The sequence below is a fragment of the Zootoca vivipara genome, chromosome 8, assembly GCF_965207765.1.
Source record: "Zootoca vivipara chromosome 8, rZooViv2.hap1.1, whole genome shotgun sequence".
NCBI classification, from domain to species: Eukaryota; Metazoa; Chordata; class Lepidosauria; order Squamata; family Lacertidae; genus Zootoca; species Zootoca vivipara.
Window position 1 is genome coordinate 44,172,868 of NC_142591.1, and position 22,578 is coordinate 44,195,445.

The 22,578-nt window shown below is 40.9% G+C and overlaps 1 protein-coding gene across 12 annotated transcripts in view; it reads right to left on the reverse strand.

Annotated features, from left to right (window-relative positions):
* ZNF521 (zinc finger protein 521) overlaps positions 1-22,578 on the reverse strand; it is a 290,508-nt gene that overhangs the window by 15,317 nt on the left and 252,613 nt on the right. For all 12 annotated transcript variants that reach the window (XM_035125723.3, XM_035125714.2, XM_035125716.2 and 9 more), the window contains one exon: positions 18,126-18,241. In XM_035125723.3, the coding sequence (XP_034981614.1) occupies positions 18,126-18,241 (116 nt within the window). The remainder of the gene's footprint in view (positions 1-18,125; positions 18,242-22,578) is intronic.

Below are 22,578 nucleotides of genomic sequence, written 5' to 3' on the forward strand. Positions count from 1 at the left end.
TTGCCCAGAATCTGCTCTTGCCAGCATGGAAAGAAAACATGGGATTCAGGGTTATGTTATGCTTGAAGTTCCCACAGTTCAAAAACATCTCCACAACAGATCCTCCACGTCAGCAAGATCTGTGCTGTCATACCATCATGTGCCAACTCCTATTGCTGCTGCAATTTCTGCTTTGCTTCTTGAAAAACTACCTGTAGCTCAGTTATCAAGTCATATTTGCTATACAGAGTGTACCAAAGAGAAGTGCCTAATATGTGCTGGATTCTAACGTTTCCCATAATGGAGACATGTTTGTGCTGCTTGTTGTCCGCTGTAACATTTGCTTGTAACTTCATGAGTCCGGCGTATTTATTATGTACAGCAGCCATTCTCAAATGTCAGCATGCACAATACGTTTGCTAAAATGTGAAACTGCATATACCTATGTTCCATGTCCGTATGCTTGTCTACATTTGCCTGAACCACTTTGGCAGGGTAGCTGGGTAAATGCACTACCCAGGGTGGCTTACAACATTTTTTAAAAAAATCATAAAAAAGGAAAGAAAATCAAGAAATGTTATAGTACAGAGTGCGTAGGATTGCAGCCTGAAAGCCACCTTTCAGTATTTGTCATCCGATGGCATGAAAGTAATGTCAGAAGCTCCAGGCCACATGGAGAGAATGCCCACTGAAACTTTTTCCTCATACACACCAGGGTCACCCCTTCTGGAAACGGGTGTGTGTGTGGTTGGGAAAGGTACCATTAGAAAACTGAGAAGGTGCAATAGGTGGCATTTTAGAAAAACAGCAACCTTTCTCTTGGGAGGTAACTCACCAAACATCCTTCTCCTTCCCAGGGAAAGGAAAACATAGCAAGGGTTCCTGAGTAAGCACTCTTGTGATATCACCTACCGGTACCAGTAAGACTAGTCTCTCCCCTTGTCTCACGCCGACTTGAATGTCTGCAATCCCTACAAACTAGTGCAATGCTACCAAGGTAATTCAAACGATTCACTAGCAACTTGACTGTCTCAGATCAAACTAGTTATATTTTACACCCTGCACGGAGGGGTGTGTGTGTGTGTGTGTGTGTTGCTGGGCAAAAAGCACTGAGAGGACTTCTTGCCTGAAAGGACAACAGCTACCGGGTTAACAGGACTACAAACTCATCAAAGGCTTGACTTCCATCTAAACCTGCAATCCTGCTTCCCCCTTCTCTAGCACCCTAATGCAAACATAATTAAATTTGCCATTGGATTTAATCCATTTTTGAAGTATATGTACTACTTCATAATAACCTAAACAGGGATTAAATTTGGTATTCTACTGCTCTGACTGATTGTGGGGAGGTGTTGAGGGAAAGACTCGAGGCAGGAGGCTAAAGTCTAAAGTGTATGGGACATTAGTGTTTGAACAAGTCAGTGGAACCTGGCCATTTTTATCTGGAGAGGCTGGGGAGCAGTCTGGTGCCCCCTGTCTGGAATATGCTTCCAGTCTGGATCAGAACCCTGTGCTAGTTTTTGTGATGGATGAAAATGGGTCCCTCCTGACTGTTTGTTGTCCACGAAAGTGCTATTTACTTCCTGTGGCTTGGCCCTGACTTACTGGAAGTGGTCTTGCATGCCGACAGGTAAGATAAAAGAGGGGAGGCCAGAGAGCAGGTGTACATAGACTTGAAATAGGGAAGGAGGGCAGTGGATGCAAGAGTGAAGGCTGCCTATGCTCAATGGTGCTGTGGCAAATGATGAAGCAACATCCTGAACAATATTGTACAAAGGGGTAGCAGATTTCATTACACTCCCCTCTCAGCTCATTATGGAAAGTCTTGCCCACCCCCAGGCCACATATTCAGGGGAAGTAGGTCAGCTTATACTAGATCAAAACTAACAACCATTTAAAAGCTGCTCTGTATAGCGTCTTATTTTAGACAAAACAAGTTTGTACTGAGTATGAGAAGACTGCATTGTATTCAGCTGCGAATATGATATTCTACTTTTCATGCTATTGTAAAGCAGTTAAAATTAAAAAAAGTACACCTTCCCACATAAATAGAGCAAAATGAAAACTGACTTTAAGCATAAAATCAGTTGCATATGTATATACTGAGCAGCAGAAAAGTTTGCCATCTCTTTGTAGACAAGACTACTTTGTAGACATTTTTTGTGGAAAATCAAAGCATTTGCTCTGTTAAAAACCATTTTAGGGCAATAGTGTGAGTTACAATGCTGTTTGTACCAGAACGCACATCACTTTATGCTGACCTGACAGTACATTCCTTCAAACCCACTTTGGGAACATAATAAAAAAGCCAAATTTGCAAGACTGTACAAAACTTTTGCTGTTAGTAACGTATATATCACACAAATTACAGCAGGCTGTGCATTCATAATGTTTTGTACTGATCCTAGTAAGTCAGCCTTTATTTTGAAATGTAAACCCAGCAAAGTAAATCTGTGAGAATTATTTTCCTCAGAAAGCATAATTAATTCTACTGATAGGTTATAATTCAAGGAAGAAGAAAATGATTCTGCATGTGTGAAGGGAAATGACACAGAAACACAGAATGCCATTTTCATCCGACTCCATTCATAGTGGGATCGTATTCACCAACTAACACACAGCATTTAGCCCATACAGGAACATTTTCCTGCAGGTATGGTGTAAATCTAGTTCCTTGGTAACTGACAACTGAAGTCACAGAGTCTTTGAAAAGCTGAACCTCCAAACTGGGCTAAATCTCAGTGATTTTTCCTCATTTACTGTAATTTTTCTTCATCTGTATCTGCATTTGCCCCATTTTTAACCGTTTAAACATTATTAGATCTTAAGCAATTCAACTTTTTAAAAAATATTATTTCACCTGTCAAGAAAAAATCCAGGCATGTCATACTCTTTTGGCTTTTTGCTCTTGTTTACCAGGCATGCTGTTTGGTGAACTCGCCTCCAGAACATTCTATACCAAATGTGCAGTTAGAGGAAAAGTCACTCTTCTATCGCAAAACACTTGTGTGATCTGAAGCGTAGTGCCTTGTCAGTCCTGTTCCTTCCCCCTGAAGGCTCTGCTTTGGGGCGGCTGGGGGGTCGATTTAGAAATGAGACGATTTTTCTACACAGCTTCAGAAAAGGGATTCTGATCTGACTAGTTGATCTGCACACTCTAGGAAAGAGCATTAATTTTGCACAGGGTGAAGAGGCATACCAAAAGCAGTGCATGAGGCTCATACAGTGGGTGACTACTACTGCTTGGGAATTTTTATTTCCAGAGGGAAGCTAGGTAGCAAACTACCTGGGATTGACCCTGGAAGCTCAGACCTGACCTCTGGTGCATTTCCAGCTACTCTGGTGCACAGATAGTAAATTTAAGAACGGTGCACTGAGTTTATATTATAGGTCATGGTCTTGTTGCATATTGACCCAGGTTAATTCATGCTTCAGAGGCTATAAAACAGAATTTTGAATTGACACCACTGCCCCCTCCCCCCAATTTTGGCCCCTGTAGCTTTCTTAAAATAGTAGTGAGGGAGCTGGCCCCCTCCCATAGCTGCCAAGTTTTCCCTTTTCTCGCGAGGAAGCCTATTCAGCATAAGGGAAAATCCCTTTAAAAAAGGGATAACTTGGCAGCTATGCCCCCTCCTCCCCCTGTAATTTGTAGTTTGGCCCTCAGAGTCAGTGACAGAGTAAGAATTAGGAGGAAGTTCCAGGCGTTCTGTCTAGCGTTAAATCCACACACTGCCTCTCAATGAATACATTGAAGTAATCCTCGGAATTCCATCTGTACACTGCTTCCCCACACAAAATAGATTACTACTTGTCATCTTTCATAATCTCCCCTACTTGTTTTACCTTTCTTCCACCCTCTCTCTCCAACTATACATATTATAAATGGTTGAAAGGTTACGTAGTACTTGTTTTCTCATTGCTGAGATGAGAGAGAGAGAGAGAGAGAGAGAGAGAGAGAGAGAGACTGTGTTTTGTAAGCATTCCTATGAAGCATCCTTTCTGTGTGTGCATGTGCTGGAAGACAAGCCCAATGAAACGAAGGGAGGGAGATGCTGAACAACACCGCACAAAGTTGCCGACTGTTCGGCTACAAGCCAGAAAATGAATCCAATTTTTCATTCTGTCATTATAAATATTTCAGTGCAAATGGTACTGATTTTCTGCAACTGTGGTTAAGCAGAGGGCCTCTGAGTGAATATTTTTTAAAAAAAAAACAGAAAGGAAAAAAAATAGAGTGAAAAATAAAAAGAGGAATACAGGAAAAATAAATTAGCGTAGGCAACCAATTAATTCCTTCCCTTAAATGCACAAGACTCTGGGAGAAATTGTACAATGATGTAGCACATGACTCAAAGAAGGATGGGGGGAAAAAACATTTACCCTGCTCTTCTTCTGACAGTTTCTCATAAAATATCTGCAGTCCATCTATCTTTTAGTACTCCAGGCTCCTCTGGAGAGCAGAAAATAGTAGTTTAAAGCTCACTTCTGTGCCAGTCTGCAGGAGATTGCTTTCCACAGGACCCCTGCTGATGGAGGCCTAGGGGAAGAGGCCCAGGAGTTATTCAATCAGCCCAAGACTCTGGGGCGGCTGGGGGTCCTTTGAGGGCTGATTATAAAGCTGCCCTCCTGTTGCCTGCCTCAGAACAGAACGAAATGAGCAGCCTCTTGCTGAGCAGATTCTGCAAGAAGGAATTTCACCTGTCATGGAGTTTGTCAGAATTTCAGGATTTATCTTGGTGCAAAATTAATAAAATACCAAGAAGGATTTCAACCTGACTACTCAGCCATGTCATCTCAAAGTGATCTTTCACCTAAGAGAACCTAGACACTGAGCTTCTCAAGTCATTTTTGCCCTACTTTATTATTATTATTTTTAAAAAACCGTGGAACTTTTGTATGATGCTTCACTCACCATACAGTGCTTTTAAAGATAATAAAAAAAAAGCCCAGGCTTTTTATATAGAGCTATACTTGCGCTAACCCCATTCAGTGCCTGCAGTGTGATATACGGTCTCCATGTAATAGATAGAATGGGAGAAGGGAAGTCATGCTGTAGTTTCCGGGCTCTGTGTGTATGTAACCAAGCTGGAAGATCTCCTGAAAGCTTTCCTTTGCTTAATCAATTTTACTCATGTTGATAAAATAGCAGAATAGCAAAAGGGAAGTTGGATAAGCTTGCTGCTTCCTCTTCTTCTTCTTCTTCTTCTTCTTCTTCTTCTTCTTCTTCTTCTTCTTCTTCTTCTTCTTCTTCTTCTTCTTCTTCTTCTTCTTCTTCTTCTTCTTCTTCTTCTTCTAAAAACCCCACCTAGCACTGGCTGAGTGCTCCAGTGACCCGGGGGAACTGCCCAACTGGGACATTAACTTGATTTTATTTTGAAAAGGTCTTCCTCAGAGGAAAACAATGAGTTAAAAAAATGGCATGGGCCATGTTGGAGAGGTTTATCACTAGTGACATCATACACACTATTCCAATGGATGCTGAGATTCCTGCATGGCCATATTTACACACAGTGCTCCAAATGGCCTAGGAAGCTTTTTTTTGGGGGGGGGGTCATTGTCTTGCGGTCTGAGTGCTAGCAAAATGAACCATTCCCAAAACAGAAAAGCTTCCTTGAGGGAAGTTATTTTGATCCTGTGCAACAAATTAATATTTTTCTAACTTTTGCGCTATAAAACAATGCAGAGAGTATGTAAAGATGCTTCCAGTGACAAGAAAATAGAACTTCATCATAGTTACATAGCCTAGGTAGTTGCTAATGTTGAACATTTCACCTGACATTTATGGAAACTAAACCTCAGTGAAAAAAAAAGCTCCGGAAGATTATAAACACGCACAAACACAAAAGGTCATTTTTGCAATTCACAACACACTGTGCCTCTTATGATATCACATCTGTTAAAGTTATTCACAGGCAACTGAGGTCTAGATTTGATTTATGTCTTAAAGTTGTGTTAACAACAAACTGCATCGACACACACTGTGAAATCCATAAATATATTACTGTTGCATTGCTACTATCTATATATCTATATCTTTCCATCTTATTTGCAGTCATAGAACCCAGGGCAGCAGCAAGGGGTCATGGTAATAAGAATGCCATCCTAATTCTCTGTGGTCTAATTCTGACCCTCCCATTGTGTACTCCAGGCTCTTGTCACAGCTCAGTTCTCTTCAGACAGCCCTTTCACCCAATAAAAATCTTCATATGGGGTCTATTTTAGAAACGACACTGTTTGCTTATATTTTCTGGTCATGTGATTCCCATGCCTTGGGAAACGTGGAGGCAATTAACTCTCTGACTCCGAGAGGGCTGCCTCAGTTCAGAGAGGAAATAAGCATGAGGAAAGCGAAAAATAGTTGCAGGCACAAATTAGGCGATGGGTGGGTAAATACTGTTCAGTTTGCTACATTTCAGGCAAATGTGGGATGCAAATGCTTCAAGAAATAAAAGGTCAGTGTGCCAACAAATCAGCAGAAGATCCAGAAAACTGACAAAAGCCATTTAGTTCATCACTTTTCCCATACAGAAATTCCATCAGGAAAGCAAAGCAAATTAGAGACTCCAAAGTCCTTAAAAAAGAGCCAGACACCCATCAGTATAGTGTTTTAAAAAACAGGGCCTATAATAAATCTCTCTTCTGGCTCTTTTCCATTTAGACGACAATTTAACATTAATACACACCACCAAGCCACTTCTACCAGGCAGAAGTACTTTGACAGTTTTAACACCAAGAGATCTCGCGGCAAAGAGAGCTGGCGAAGGCACGCAAGTGAATGCACAGATGGTGGGAGGGGACGCAGGGTGCTCTCAGCAGGCTACAGTAGAGATGCATTAACTCCACAGAGGGATAAGGACTTCCCACCAGTACAGTCATGAATTATAACTGAGCATGGGAGCGAGTTCTTACTGCCTGTCGCACAGCAAATATAGTGTTCCATTTTCCTGCACAATCACCTTTCACCTTGACAAACTCAAAGCAAAGCAAAATGCACTGCTAATATTTAATGGTACAGCATTTCTCTACATGGTATGGTATATATCTGCAGGAAGACACGCACAGACAGAGCGAGAAACTACCATTCAAAGATTGATATGCACCCTATGTTTTGCTGATGTGTTTAGTAGAATAAATGCATTACAAAACTAGGAAAGTGGCGGGGGTGGGGGTGGGGGAGGAGCTGCCTTTTGAAGCTGTAGTATCGTGTGAAGATGATATTTTGTGCCCTTTCTCCTGATACCACAATTCTCTATCCTCAGGGCCAGTGCAAGATATTTTTCTTCCTGAGGGTGGAGCAGCAAACATTGTTTCCCTCAACCACTCTGAGACCTCCAGGTATAGGGTGGTATATAAATTCAACAACAACAGCCCTAAAGTGCAAATTGTTTTGGCTTCTGAAGCAGAAAATGCCACAAACACTTCTGTCCCGCTTTTGAGGGAAAATATAGTGACAATTAACTACCATAAATAGCTAATAATTTTCTCCCCTTTCATGACACTCAAAATCAGCTGCCTGGGGCAACTGTCTCACTCTGCCTAATGGAAGAGCCGGCCTAAATTTTTCATGTGGCAGAAATAAATTACCAGTATGCACCACCCAGAGAAGAAAGCATGGAGCCATCCAGAGGTAAATGCAACTTACTTAGGAAAATACTTTCAAATATGCAGAGGGATCTACAGTAAAAAGCCATGGCTTGATCAAAACCTAACTCACAAGACAAATTCTAAATTAAACCTGAAACCCTATCCTAAGACAAGCCTTACATAGCTAGCCCTGTTGCCCTTCTATACTGATTGGACAGTGGACACTGTTAGAGAAAAACATAACGCAGAACCAATGCTGAATCCCATTGTCATGCTAAACTATGCCAATGGACAGGGCATCATGCCACTATGGAGACCTCACTGAAGTGGAATGATTATTAAGCAATGCCACAATGTGGAAAGTGTGCCCACCCTCAGCTCTGAGTTGGACTATTTTAAAAGCCAACACAGATCAACAATGACAGGAAGGCATGGTGGCATTAAACCATGTAAACCACAGGAAACTTGACCAGCAGGGCGAGCAAGACTCTGCCACGTATACTAAAGTTTGATTCTTTTAAAGACGAAAGCTAGGACTTAAATTCAACTCATATGTAAATGATTAAGGCTGCTGCTCAACAGGGCTTTCTTTTATGTAGACTTGTACAGGATTGCACCCTAAGTGTGGAGTTTAGCAGAAGAGGGGAAAGGCAATGGTCAGGATTCAACTGTGCCACAAACAGTCCTTTGTTTGAGTTATTTTACACAATAATCAGTCTTAAAGCCACAAATAAAATGCTCTGAGAATAAGTCACTCCAAGCCCACTTCTTTATAGAATTTCTGGGATATGCTCCTTCATGAAATACTTGCCATGCTGTTACAAAATGACTACAGTATTTACATTTAAAAAAAAAAAGATTCTGTACATCTCATCCCAAGAGAGAGCCCTCCACTGCCAAATTGTATTGCCCTCAGTGCAGTCATCAATGGAAAAGATTTGTTGTTGTAGGCAGTTTAAGAATTCCACCACTTTTAAAGGGGGCGTTTATCCTGCCTTTCACTTTCGTTTAAAGCTTCAGTGTTCCCTGTTCTAAATGACAGCACCGCAAGCACTGCTTTTAAGCGCGATTCATCTTGCCTACCACATCTCAGGTTTTTACACAGAGCACCACTCTCTCTCCAACAATGGAGTCTTACTCCTTCATAGCTCCAGGGCAGAGACTGTTACTAGCTGTAGACTTGCCGCCAAATATCACAATAAAGGATACAAATGTGAATTCCTCTTAAAATACAGGTTTGGCTCTGGAAAATATCTTGCTTTGGCATACCCTGTCAATAGCAAACAATAGATCTTTCCAGATACACGGCAGCCTTTCTGTGTCTGAAACAGTCCTATAAAACAATGCATCACAGCATCTCCCACCCCGTTTAAATTAAGGGTTGATTGTGATTAGATTCAGATTTATGCTTCTCGTATTCTAAGCCTCATGTTTTCTGTTTATTCTTGGTTTGCTAATGATGCTTCATAATCCTTATAAAACGCATACCCAAAAGAAGGCTGCCTTGGCAAAATATTTGATAGTATAGGAAAACTGTCACTAATAATTATCCCCATTTTACAGACAGAAAGCAGAAGCGGAGTTTGTCATGACAGCAGTAATTCCAGAATGGGGATTTATGGATACATCATGCTGCCATTTACTGCAGGAAGCACCTTGCTATGATTTCATCTGCTTCTGTCCAGGCGACTGCAGTTTTTCCTGGCTAAGAGGTGAAATCTCTATCTCCACAGTAAGGACAGGACAGCAAGGCACCTCTTTCAGCAGTACTGTAGGTCGAAATGCCCCTGGGAGCATTTCACAACAGAATGAACATCCTGCTTGTTCTGACTCATATCATAGATGAAAGGGGGGGGGAATAACACAAAGAGAATGAAAGAAGTCAAAGAAATATCTTAACATAAAGAGTAAGAAACTGTAGAATAGACCAATCAAAACAATGAAAAGAAAAACTGAATCAGTTTTTCAAAGGAGGGAAGCCCAAATAAATGTCCTAGGTGGTTTGGTCAAGATATTCTCCTATCTATAATATATACTGACACATTGCCACCCCTTGGTCCAGAGCAAGCCATTTTGCTATCTGAGCAAGATGGGGCCTGCCTCTGCTGTACCCCTCAGCACCAGAGGCCTCTACCTACTGTAGACCAGTAGTAGCCAGTGGGAAGCCTTCCAGATGCTTGTGGACTACAACTCCCACCAGCCCCAGGCAGCACAACCAATGGTAATGGATGATGGTAGTTGCAGTCCAACATCTAGAGGGAACCACCATGTTGGCTGTTCCTGCGATAGACACTGCAGATGAGCCAAATCATAGGGCTTTGTCCTGTTGCTGGCAACAGGAGCTCCAGCAGCAGGGCAGTCACTAGCAAAGGATGCCCATTTTCTGGAGGGCTCGTGGTGGTGGCTTCCAGATGTGGCAGCAGGAAGCTTCTTCCGATGCCCCTTTCAAGCTGCTGCTTTAGTGGCTCAGTGTACCTCATGTATCTACCAAACTGCAGAGGCATCAGAAATAGATGCTAGAGTGATCCAGGAAGGATGTGCTGTTGGTACAGCAGCAGTGTCCTCAGTGGCTTCTGACCACTGCTGAAGTTATTGAGTGCTAGCTTTCACACAGGACAACAGGAAGACCACCACAACACTGGTCTCTGATGTGAAGATTGAATGTTATTCCCCAGGTTTGGTGTTCTTCAGTTGCAAGAAGTCTGGGAGCAAAAATGGAGAACGTATTATGCCTAGAGAACAGTTATGTGTAGACTGCAAGATTATTGATTCTGCCTCAACCTGCTTCCCTCAACCAAAGAAGAACCAGAGCTGGGGGTCTAATGGTACACTGGTGCTGTTCATAGTCAGCACCACAAACCCAACTGACAGCTTGTATCCAGCACCACCGCCGCTGCCACCGTTCCCATAATTATTATTTTTTAACACATGCAAACCAGCACCAAACAATCCTTTTGAAGGTCTGGCTCTGTTGCTGACAATCCAGTCAAGGATAGTGAACAAGTTCCAATGTTGCCAGGACACAGCCCTCTGTCCCATAAAAAAAAGACATCTTGTTGGGCTGCTGCTTGACACAGCACTACCATTGCTTTTGAGCTCCAGAGCGACACATTATTTTCTGCTTGCTGAAATATACATGCTGTTGAAGGGGTTCTGTTTAGCTTATTGGAGATAACAGAGAGTGGCAGGAGGTGTCAAGTCTGTATTCTCCCTGATAGTGATCACTCTGGCTATCTTTCCAGCATTCCAAGTCCTAGGCACATGTGGAAGGAACCTAAGAACTCATGAAGGACAAAGCAAAAAAAGTTATTGAGACCCATTAAAGCCCTCACTTTAAACTGTGTCACTAGAGCAAAACGAACTTTGGGAATGAAAACTCAAATATAAAAGACACAGTGTTAACTTTTGCAGTGTTAACTTTTCACTACTGAAACACAGGAATTTTGTTTCATCAGACCCTTCTGATATGTGGAACGCAAAGCTTTCTTTCTAGCACGTGCTTAGATAATCTAGAGGTTTGCAGCAGTACTTTGGGAGGTATTAAGTTTCAACATGCAGTTTCTGAATGGGGACAATGGAGCCAGGGCTGGTGGGAGAGGAGAAGGGAGGGAGAACTAATCATTAGGCTCTTTAATACAGTAATCATGGGTGCTTCAAAAGTCACCCTGATGACAATCCCAGAAATGGCCATCTGTTGTCAACTATGAGTCAGATGAAGGGTAATCTAAGGTCAGTTCTTGGTCTCTAACAGCAGGGTAATGAAGGGGGGGGGGAAGCTGTAGAATGAAGAGATGGTGATTCACACTTAGTGTAGGAAAACTACTTACTCTACTAATATAGGTTGCATTAGCAGGAAGCTTAATGGTGGTCAAACATAACTGAGCTGTTGGAGAATATATACAAATACAAATGAAAAGCTTAACTCTACCCATCTAATATTGTTTTGCTATGATATCTAGCCTACTCCCAAGTCTAAAGGCTATGTTCAGAAGACTTTTGTTCCAAATTAATTAGTCCAAAATAAATACTGCACCCTCAAACAACATTTTTGAATCATCCAATTAAGATTAGTTTCCTTTAATTACCCTTCTGTTCATATTATAAGGGTTTTTAAAGAATTGCAAAAAGGGTGAATTGATGACTCTTCCAGCAGATACTTACAGAAGCATTTCAATCAGGATCTTTCATCTTAGATTAAACAAATTAGAGTATTTTTCACCATGCTATCTGTTTAGTTCTTTTTCAAGAGTGGAGTGAAAAAGGCTCATCAGCTCAATCAGTCTGTGGTGAACAAAGGCATAGTTAACATTTGTTAAGGGGGTTAATTAATTTGTAATATATGACTGCTCGTTCACAGGAAAAGGTAGCTGTTTATACCAGGCATTGGCAACCTTGGCTCTCCAGATGTTTTCGAACTACAACTCCCATGATCCGTGGCTAACAGGGCCAGTGATCAGGGATCATGGGAGCTGTAGTTCCAAAACTTCTCGAGAGCCAAGGTTGCCGATGCCTGGTTTATACAGTGGAGAGCCAATCCAATGCTGGTAACTGAGTGGTCTGAATAATTTTCTAAATTAGTCTGCAATCTGGAAACTTCTGTGCTGTGAGATGGGATTGAAGACATTGCTGGCCCTGTAGAAAGGCTCTGAGCATACAAGGTAAGGCCCAGGAATGCCTTTGGTCTTGTGTGATGCACAGAATTCTGAACCAAACCCAGATATTAGTCCAGCCCAATTGAAATCCTGAGGCATAAGCAAAACATGCCAGAGTAAGCTCCTCCCAAGACAATGCTTTTGAGCAAGCCATCTTTGGCTTCCTGTGGGGCAGGAGACTGGGGCAAGGGAGGGGTTCAGAGGGCTGTCTGAAGAATGTCATGATCAGACTTTGTTCCGCTTTTGCTGTTGGGCTTTGCTTTAATTTGGATGGTATTGGATGGGGTTTCCTCTATGTTTTGAAATATGGAGTTAAGTTGCTTATGTCTTTTGAATGCACGCAGGTCCAACAGAAAGTTATTTAAATTCCTCAACTTCCCTTGGAATTTTTACAGGCGTTCCTCCAAAGGTGGAGCCTCCAGTTTCACTCTCAAAACTTCAAAATATCACTGGGCTGATACTTGGGTGTAACATGTTTCTTACATACAGTGGGCACACGTAAATTGCTATAGCCAAATAACATTTTCCTAGTTATGCCTATTTGTATTTTGTGCGAGTGATAGTGCAATTATTGTTTCTATAGGGAAATTGGATTCCCTTCCTCCACCATATCCTGCTTCTCTCAACTGCTTTAGCAAAATAATAGTATTTACATTTGCTGCAGGAAATACTGTACTCACTGACCTAACGTATTTCTTTTTTAAACTTAGACCAACAGGGCCAGCCCTCCCATTAGGCACACTTGACTTTCCGCTATCTCATTTGAACAATGAAGTAAATCCACCACCGGCTACACACAACAACATACCCTCTAACATTTCTCTGATGAAAATAGGGACATCCCATTCCATAATCACAATAATTTTACTATTTATACCCCACACATCTTTCTGGATTGCCCCAGCCTCTCTGGAAAGCTTCTAACATATATAAAAACATAATAAAACATTAAACATTTAAAAGAATCTTCCCTATATAAAGGAATGTATTGAAACAGCTCGGGGGTCAGATAACCCCATACCCTCCAACATTTCTCCAATGAAAATAGGGACATCCCAAGGAAAAGGAGGACATCCCGGGATCAAATCAGAAACCAGGACAGCTTCTCTAAATCAGGGATGTCCCTGGGAAACAGGGATACTTGGGTCTGCAACAGGTATGCCACCAAACCATAGTACAATTTAGAAGCATCAGCACTCTTCAGCTAAGCAACTCCTAAAAATAAAGAACACGGCAAACATAAAAAATACCTTTAAAAAAAGGCTAACAGTTTAACAAGGCAAAACACAACAAAGAAACACAAAAAGAGGAGCTAAGCAGAGATTGTTAGTAGTTATGGACATTGCAACTAATGCAACTTTTTTATTATGGGATTTTTTTATTATGGGATTTTTATTAATATGGGTTATTGAACTGATTTTTTCAGTCTAAGATGCTCAATTGAACCATTTGCAACAACTGGAGCTCTGAAGAAAAAGGAGTCATTCTATATTGTATTACAAGAATCCCCGTAAAAAAAAAAAAGCCAGTGCATAAGACACAGCTAAGCTATTTAATCATTTTACGTCCTCATTGTACAATGTGACTGACACATCAGATCTAGTTGATTTTACAAGGGGCTATAAATATTCACACCCTAATGAACCACCTACCCACTGGGAGTGATTATATTTGAATAGGCCAATCAAATAAAGTTGGGTTCACACAATCCAGATCAGGAAGTTTCTTTTTCAGAAAAGTATTACCTTATGAAAGACTATTATGGCTCTCAAGTCCTTTAATCCCCAGGGGAGAAATGGAGCAGTGGAAGGAATTTAAAACATGTTCCTTTAGTCATGTCATTCATACATTTTCAGGATCCCGCCCCCAAACATTTTTGTAACAAACTCTCTTGTACCAAAGTACAACTACGTTAACTCTTTGGGGAAAAGGACTGCCAAGGAAACTGGAGACCTTTTTTATGTACAGATGTTTCCAGGCATCCCTGAGGGACAATATCATGATTACTCTTCAGATGTCCTTGGTAATTTCACCTCTATGTAAACAGAGACTAAAGAAAAAACCCCACTTCAAATTTCAAATGCAGTCTTTAAAACTCAGCAAAATAAAAGGTTTTCACCACAATAAAATTAATATAATGAGACTAGAAAGTTCATTGAATGAGGCACTATTTTCTTTCCCCTCGTGTTGTCACATTTGGAATCCTGCTGACTTATACCTGGGAAGACATGCTGTGGCAGAATATGATGATCCCCAGCTAGTGTTTTAATTCTAATAAGTTATATGCTAGGCCTCAACCTTGCCTGGAACTCATGAGAAGAAAACAGGTTGTGGTTGCTTAGCGATGATGGAAAAACACTCGGAACATGGTTTGAAAGCAGGTTCCAAGTCTGAGCCCTGGTGCAAAAGAAGACCTGTCTCCAGTCTAGGATATACTTGGGAATATCACTCGGTTCTTAGAAATATTCTGTAACATATTGAAGCCTGTTTGCCTACCACAGCTGACCAAAATTGTCATATTTAAGCACTGAGTTCACACATTAGTTAGTGGAAGTTGTAGCAATCTGCGCTTTCTTGAGAGCTAGGGCACTTTGACGTAGGTTATGGCATTATGAGAATTCCTAAATTCAGGTGCTTATGTCTGGAGCGCTGAGTAACACTGTGCCTCTTTTTCTGTTATAAATAGCAGCTGCTGATGCTCAAGACCTCTGAAAAATTAAGGCTATAATATATGAAAATGTTGGCCTAAAGCTGAGTGATGTTAATTGGATTTCAGGTAGATTTCCTTTCAAAGGAGAAGAACAGATAAGATATTCCTTACTGGATGCATAATCACAGCTGGCCTCCAGGGCCTGAAAACCAGTGGCTGCTCCCCCTCTTCCCAATGACTCCGGGGATCTTGAAATGTCAAATCTAATCCTTAGCTTCATTTTAAAAAATTCTTAGCCTTTTTCCTTGTGAAGATATCCTTGAAAATTTAAATTGATCGCTTGAGTTGAAAGTTTAGAATGCTTCTCCCCTTTCTGTTATTTATTAATCGTCATAGAGGAAATATTAAACATGGCACTGTTGACTCCTTGTCCACTATAATCTCTTTCTTAAAGGTTTTATTGGAAGCTCTCTCATAGTCTCTGTCTAGAAATTAAACACAAGCAACTTCTCCCCTAAGGAGTGGCAGCTCAATAGCTTGAGTAATAGTATCATTAGAGCTGATCAAGCGCAAGCAACGTAATTTCAACCATGTAACCTTTTGGCTGACCCAGAAGAGACCCAGGTTGGCTGCAGCTCTTGAAATTAGCAGGCTGATAATCTAGTGAAAGATCTGCTTGGATGGATCTCTGTATCAATTTGGGCTGTCATGGAGGGTGTGATACACCACCCAGAGTGTGATGAAATAGCCTTTCAGACATTGCAGCTTCAGTTATAAGGGATTTCTTCTTAATATGCTCCTCTTGGCTTCCAGGAGGGCAGTAACATTGTTGACAACCTGACCTTTCATTGAAAACCTCTAAGATAGGAAATTAACACAGTCCTCCTAAGCAAGTGCATTGCCAAACCGTTGTCCATGTTTAGAATTCCCACCTGCCTTACTGTCCTTCCTTTTCCTTCTATCCTCATCTGAAAACTGCCAACAAATCACCCTTCTTCTATCAAAGCTAAACTTACTGAGAGCTTTCAGAATTGCCTCTTATAATGTGTTTTCTTTTCGTGTCACAATGATTCTCCCGTCCTTCCCTTATCTGTAAAGTTGTGACGTTTTCCTTCTGTTTGTCTTGGGAAGCTGGGATAACCAATTAGCTAATGTTGAAAAATACTGCATATGTTGTACCAAAATCCAATTGTAAATGATTCAGAATAATTAGATAATAATCTCATAGAAAACGTATCACGGCGTTCACACACCAAACCCCAGGCTGCAGTGGCAATCCATTTTGAAAAACCATTATTTCTATTGTATCTACTGCAGAAGACCTCCTAAAAGTCAACTTTGAGAAAGCTCTACCTTCACACATCACAGACAAGGATGAACACCTCAGTCACTGAAGGGAAATTCACAGACAAAATCAGCTTTCGTGCTTTTTATTAGTGGAAGACTATTGTTCTTTTTATGAAAAAAACCATAGGCTCTGTATTTGAGGTGTCTAGATTCACAAGTCCTTTAGCAAGTGGAGAGGGTATATCCATGGGAAATGGTTCAGAATCTTAATTTTCAGCAGGTGTAACAAAAACCTTTCTTGGCAAATCTATAGTTGCTATGTGGGAGCAACTGAGAGACCTTTTAAAATAAATTCTAACTTCATGCAAGAGCTCTAGACTTGCTTTTCTGTTTCTCTCTAGAGAACTAATGTGTCCCAATGAAAGCAAAATATGGGTTTACAAATGAACACTAGGGACTCACGAATTCTACTTTTAACAAAAGACAAAGCTTTCTTCTAAGTTCAAGGGGAGGACTGCCAGATGAGATTAAGCCCTGACATGGAGATTTCTGCATGGAATAGTCAATTTACCAGGGGCAGGGGAGAGAGAGAGAGACTATGTAGTAAAATAATTAAAACAATTGATTTCAATACCTTTTGTACATTTGCATAGTAATATGATTGCTACCTCTTGGTTCTACGACCCAAGAAAATTTTGACCTGACTTATTTCAGGAGCCTGAAAGAGACATCAATAAAGACTGCTTCTTCACACATTACATCTTTTAAAATATGTCTAAAATGTGTTAAGTTTACACTTAAAAATATAAAATGTGGATGCAGTAAATGTGTATTTGTCACACTAATCAGGGAGCACAGATTGGTCACAGCAGCCTGTTAAGTAAATACTCAATGGCAATGCGAATCCAGGTTTGCTGCCTTGTCATGTGTGAAATGACCCTAATGGGGATCTGTAGGTGGAAGGTGCCAAGTCGCAATTAGAGAAAGGGTCTGCACTTACACAGACACACTTTTGTTGTCACTGTCATGGTGTGTGTAGTGCACCTCTTCTCTACAACTGATGAGCAGTGACTAAGGAAAGGGGGGGGGTTCATTGAGAAGACTGATGCATGTGGATGGTATTTGTGCCTATATAGTCCCTTGAATAGATGCAGGCCATCAAAGAAGATTATTTTCTTTTTCTCCAGCTGGTCTTCATCTCCTTCAGCTGTGATAGGGTGCAGCACAAGCCCTGGGCCTTGACTGAAGGCTTTTAAAGGTATAGGCCTCTTTTCCCCAAGCTGCAACTTGCCAGTTTTATACATGAACACTTTAATAAAACTTTCAATTCTCACACAGGAATATCCCTCTACCTCCCAAGTTACAGCTGCCTACTCACAGTCTCCAACTGCGTCTCAGCAGAGAACCCAGAAGCTGTATTTGGGGTGTGTGTGTGTGCAGTTGAAGGGTTAGCCTGTCAGGCCAGTTGTACCACACAAATTCAAAGCACTTGAAATGGACAGCGCTTCCCTCATATCCTTCCATGGTCAGAATCAAGACTGTTGGCAACTCCAACTACGACTCAAGTTCAGTTATCGCTTCCTCCAGAGCGGAAGGCGTAAGTAAAATGATACTTCTGTGCACTTGTTTCTTTCTCTGTGATGCTACAAACTCTGCAGTCCTACCACAGTCTTACCTTCTTGTAATCTGGGCAAAGGATGAATCTACAAGACCTACCATCCTCCTTCAAGTCTGCAGCACAGAAATGTGTTCTCATGTAGCATCCCTAGCAGTTCTTAAGATGCAGCTTGGACAGTCTTACATATGGACTAACTACAAATATGTCTATCTGCTGACCATCTCTTGGCTCAATTCTGATGAAGCATCATTGTACTTCACAGAAATCGGTCCTATGGATCCACCACATGAACACCTTTGGTGAAGAATACATGCTACAACCGTCTCTACTGAAACCCCTTCAATAAGCTGAGTACCTGCAGTTCTGTTTGGAAGAAGAACTTCTGTGGGCACTGTGTGCAGTCGTAGATCTTGTCTTCTTGCCCATGGGCCGAAAAAATATGTTGCTGCAACTTGTTGGCTTGAACAAACACTGAAACATTAAAAAGAAAAAGTGAACTTTCTGTTATATCGTTTTATACATGGAAAGACCTTTTTGTGAACATTTCCTCATTAACTCACAGCAATTGCAAAGGCTACAATTATCCAAGAACCCTGTAATTTCTGATTATACTGTTGCTATAATAGGCACCAGCCACGATTGCTCAGCTCTACATCCAAGTCCTAATTTTCTTTTCTTTGTAAAAGAACTGTGCTTATGTGTCTGGTAAAAACATAATCAAATACCGTTTCAATCTCAAACACTCAGAAATGTACCTTTCCCCCCCGCCACAATAATTTCAGATTGCACCACAATGTGCTAAACATCAAAAGCAACATTTGTGAATAAACAAATCCTTGCTACTGTGAAATATGGAAGCTACAGATACAAAAGCACAAAAACACCCACCCACTATTTTTATTTATTTATGCATTTGCCCGAAACTTAAATCTAGCAAACTATTTCTGTATTTAAATGTGTTAATGGTAAAATTATATCCCACAGCTACTTTGGGGCAATGTCTATAAACGTAAAACACAACTGCAGGTAAATTCTCTTTGGATACTTTAAGATCAACACACTGAAGAGTACACACTGAATGCAAGGGTTTCAATAATATAAACATGTTCAATTTTAATGACTACAAAACAAGGCCCTAAGACTGTGTAACAGTTTACCTAGGAGACATACTATTAATAATTAAATTGTATATGCCAGAGGCAGTGTTTGGGTTGGCAGCACTGACTTCTGATGGATGCCTGGTGCACTGTGACCTAAAAAAAGTTTGCATCTACAATATTAATCTGTATAGGCAGGGAAAGGATTTATTAAAGACGTTGGCATTTAACTTTGACTCCATTCCTAATCATTAAAATAATTCTAATTGAATGCCAAAAAAAAGAAAAGAGAAAAGAATTAGAATAGCGTTCTTGTGAGTCATACATTTTAATCACATTTCTCATTACCTTTAAAAGGATTGGATTCCATTTTCCATATAAAACTTGTATTGGTGATTTTTGGTTTTGTTAATATTCTACACACTGAAATAATTTAATAGCATATTGCTCATAAAACATCATTGTTTATGATTAATGTGCTGTGTCTATTTACCCCATCAGCAAAAATGGAAAATGGGTTTTTTTATACATATTACAGGGCCACTGGCTGAAATATTAAAGGATTATTATTATTATTATTATTATTTTATTTTAATCAGGGAACTTATTTATGGTGAGAACCACAAGTAGGGTTGCTTTTCATATGCTTTTTTGTACGCTGTTGTTTTTTTAAAATCCACCCTAAACTTAACTCTTTGAATCACAAGCTGTATTAAGGGAATAAAGGGGGGGAACGCTTACACAGAGAAAGAGAGAGAGAGAGAGAGAGAGCGCAAAATCCTGTACAATTAATGCAAAAACTAAAATGCAAAAGAAATGCTTGAAGGAATTATTGAACCCAGATGCCTGACAGGCATACGGTTGAAATCAAAACTATCTACACTACAGCCTCAGACATCATTACTGCAAGCTGTGTAGTGAAAATTAACTAAATTGTTTTAATGCAGGAAAACATGTCTAACTTGTATATGGGAAGGTAATAATCAGTAGCAGCAACTTCAACCAACAGAAGAGAAATCTTACTTTAATTTGGCTCTCGTAGTGGATGCCTGCATTTTATTGGGAATGGAGCTGCCAAACAAGAAGGACTAATATGAAAGTACTAAGGGTCATGTTTTCTTATCAAAGTGCATCAGTGGAGAACAAAAACCCCAAATTGCTTCCCGTTGATAGAGAGCTGTGTGAACCGCTGATTTTCCTCTTTTAGAAAAAAACAAATCCTGCATTTATACACTATGATTCAGGGTATAATTTTAAAGAGCATTATTTCTGTCAAACATAAAAGGTCTGTATGCAGTCTTTATGGTTTAATTTTCAGTGACAGTTGCAGGTTTATACTTCTTCCAGTATGTCAGTGTGTTTCGTACCCCTACCAGGATGGTAGGGGAGCTTGTCTTATTGGCAATAGATAGGCTTATAAACACCAAATGCCTGAGGTTTCTCACAACGATGGAAAGGAAGGTGTGCTTCCAAGTCCTGACTCCTGGAGCATCAATTACCTCTGGTTGTGGGGAAGCAGTAACATGGGATGGGGGCTTGAGGAGGTGGCAGTGTGAAGCTGATTTGCAGTGGGGATAAGGGGAGAGTGGAAGAGTACAGAGGTACAGAAGAAAAATGCACTTGATAGTTTCTTTGAGTGAGTACACAATGGCAAGCACATCATTTAGTCATAGCAGAAGCATCACATGGTAGCTGACGTTACGTGAAGGCAGTTTTCATAAAGAGAACATCAGCGAGAGATCTATATAGGGTGTTCAATAAAGGTGTTATGCTGCAAGTAACTGTGGGTAAACTATATGTGTGTGTGTGTTTAAATTCAGAGGTAGGAGGGGCAATCTGGATGAGGTGTCAGCACATAGGGAGGGAAGCCTTAATCATCTCCTCCACAGCCACAACTCCTTCCCCAGGGAACTGCCCCATGCAGCAGTTAAAAAGTTCACACTGGTGCCAATGGGGAGCTTTATTTATCTGTTTATTGGCAAAACATAAATACTGCTTATTAAAAGAAAACACTAAGAGGATTACATAACATGTAAAAAAAATATTTATTAAAATAGCAATTAAAGCTGCCATTAATAGGGGACATAATAAAATTATAAAAATATAGATAAAAAGCAAGTTTTTATATAAAAAACACATCTATGACTATGGAGCTATTGTGGCTTCTCATTCTTATTGTTTGTTTTCTTGTTTATAGAAAATCCTTTAAAAGGTAGTTAAAATGTTACATGTCTGGGTAGGCTTGCTTCAACAAAAAAGTTTTTAGCAGCTATTGAAAACTGTACCACCCAGACTTAGATCAGATTTGCACGTTTATACCCAAAATATTATACACAATATATAGTTTGATGAGCTGTGCTGAATACTTAAGGGATAAACATGGTGAATTTGATCTAAGTCCAGGTATATGTAGAAGATCCCCCACCACCTCAAATGTAAGCAATTAACATGTGCCTGGTTCTACATCACGGGTGTCAAACACAAGGCCCGGGGGCCAAATCCGGCCCGCCAGACCTCATCATGTGGCCCGCCGAGCGCCCCAGCCAGTGGGACCTTGCTGCTGAAGCGCCGCGCCAACAAAGCGCCGACAAACAGCTGGGGCCGGGGAAATGCTTTTTGCCCCTGGGTCCCTTCGCGCTCTTTTCTGGCGCTGAATCAAGGCGGTGACCCCCCCTTCCCTTTCTTCCTTCCTCTCTCTTGTTCTTTTTCTTTCTTTCCCTCTCCTTCCTTCCTTCTTTATCTCTGTCTTCTCTCCCTCTTTCTTTTTCTTTCCTTCTTTATTCCTTCTTTCCTACTCTTCTTTCTCTCACTTCTTTCCTTCCTCTCTCCCTCCTGCTCCCTCTTTTCTTTCTTTCTTCCTTCCTTCCTTCCTTCCGTCCTTCCCAACTTTCTTCCTCTCCCTCATTCTTATTCTTTCTTTCCCTCTACTTCCTTCCTTCTTTCTCCCTTTCCGTCTTCTCTCCCTCTTTCTTTTTCTTTCCTCTTCTCTTATTTCCTACTCTTCTTTCTCTCCCCTTTCCTTCCTTCCTTCCTCTCTCCCTCCCACTCCCTCTTTCCTTCCTTCCTTCCTTCCTTCCTTCCTTCCTTCCTTCCTTCCTTCCTTCCCTCCCCTCCCCTCCCCTCCTCTCCCCTCCCTCTCCCTCTCCTCAGAAACATAGGATGCTGCTTTATACTTCTGGCCCTTAAACCCTGGAACCAGGAGAGCAGCTTCAGTGAGTCAACCTCAGCCAGTCCCTTTGGTGAAGGGTGGTGGCTCACTGGCAGAACATCTGTCCTGCATGCAGAAGGACCCCAGCATCTCCAGGTACTAGTAGCTCTGCAAAGGTCCTGCATGAAACCCTAGCGAGCCTCCACCACCCAGTGCAGTTACCAAAAATCATTTTTCAATAAATTGTACAATAATTGTACATTTGAATATCTACTTGCCATTATTCTGGCTATGTTTCTGCTTTCAGAGCTAGTTATTACTTACATTATTACAAAAAACAGTAATAATTGAATGGAGTGACAATAATTTATGATAATAAAGAGTGGACACATAGTCCTACAGATACAACCGGCCCTTTGAGGGTGACCAAACTGCTGATGCGGCCTCCGATGAATTTGAGTTTGACACCCCTGTTCTACATGCAGACATGAAGACACAGAGGCCAATTAGCTTTAACGGAGCATGACTTGAGAATGCTCTGCTGAAAACAAGTATTCCAACAG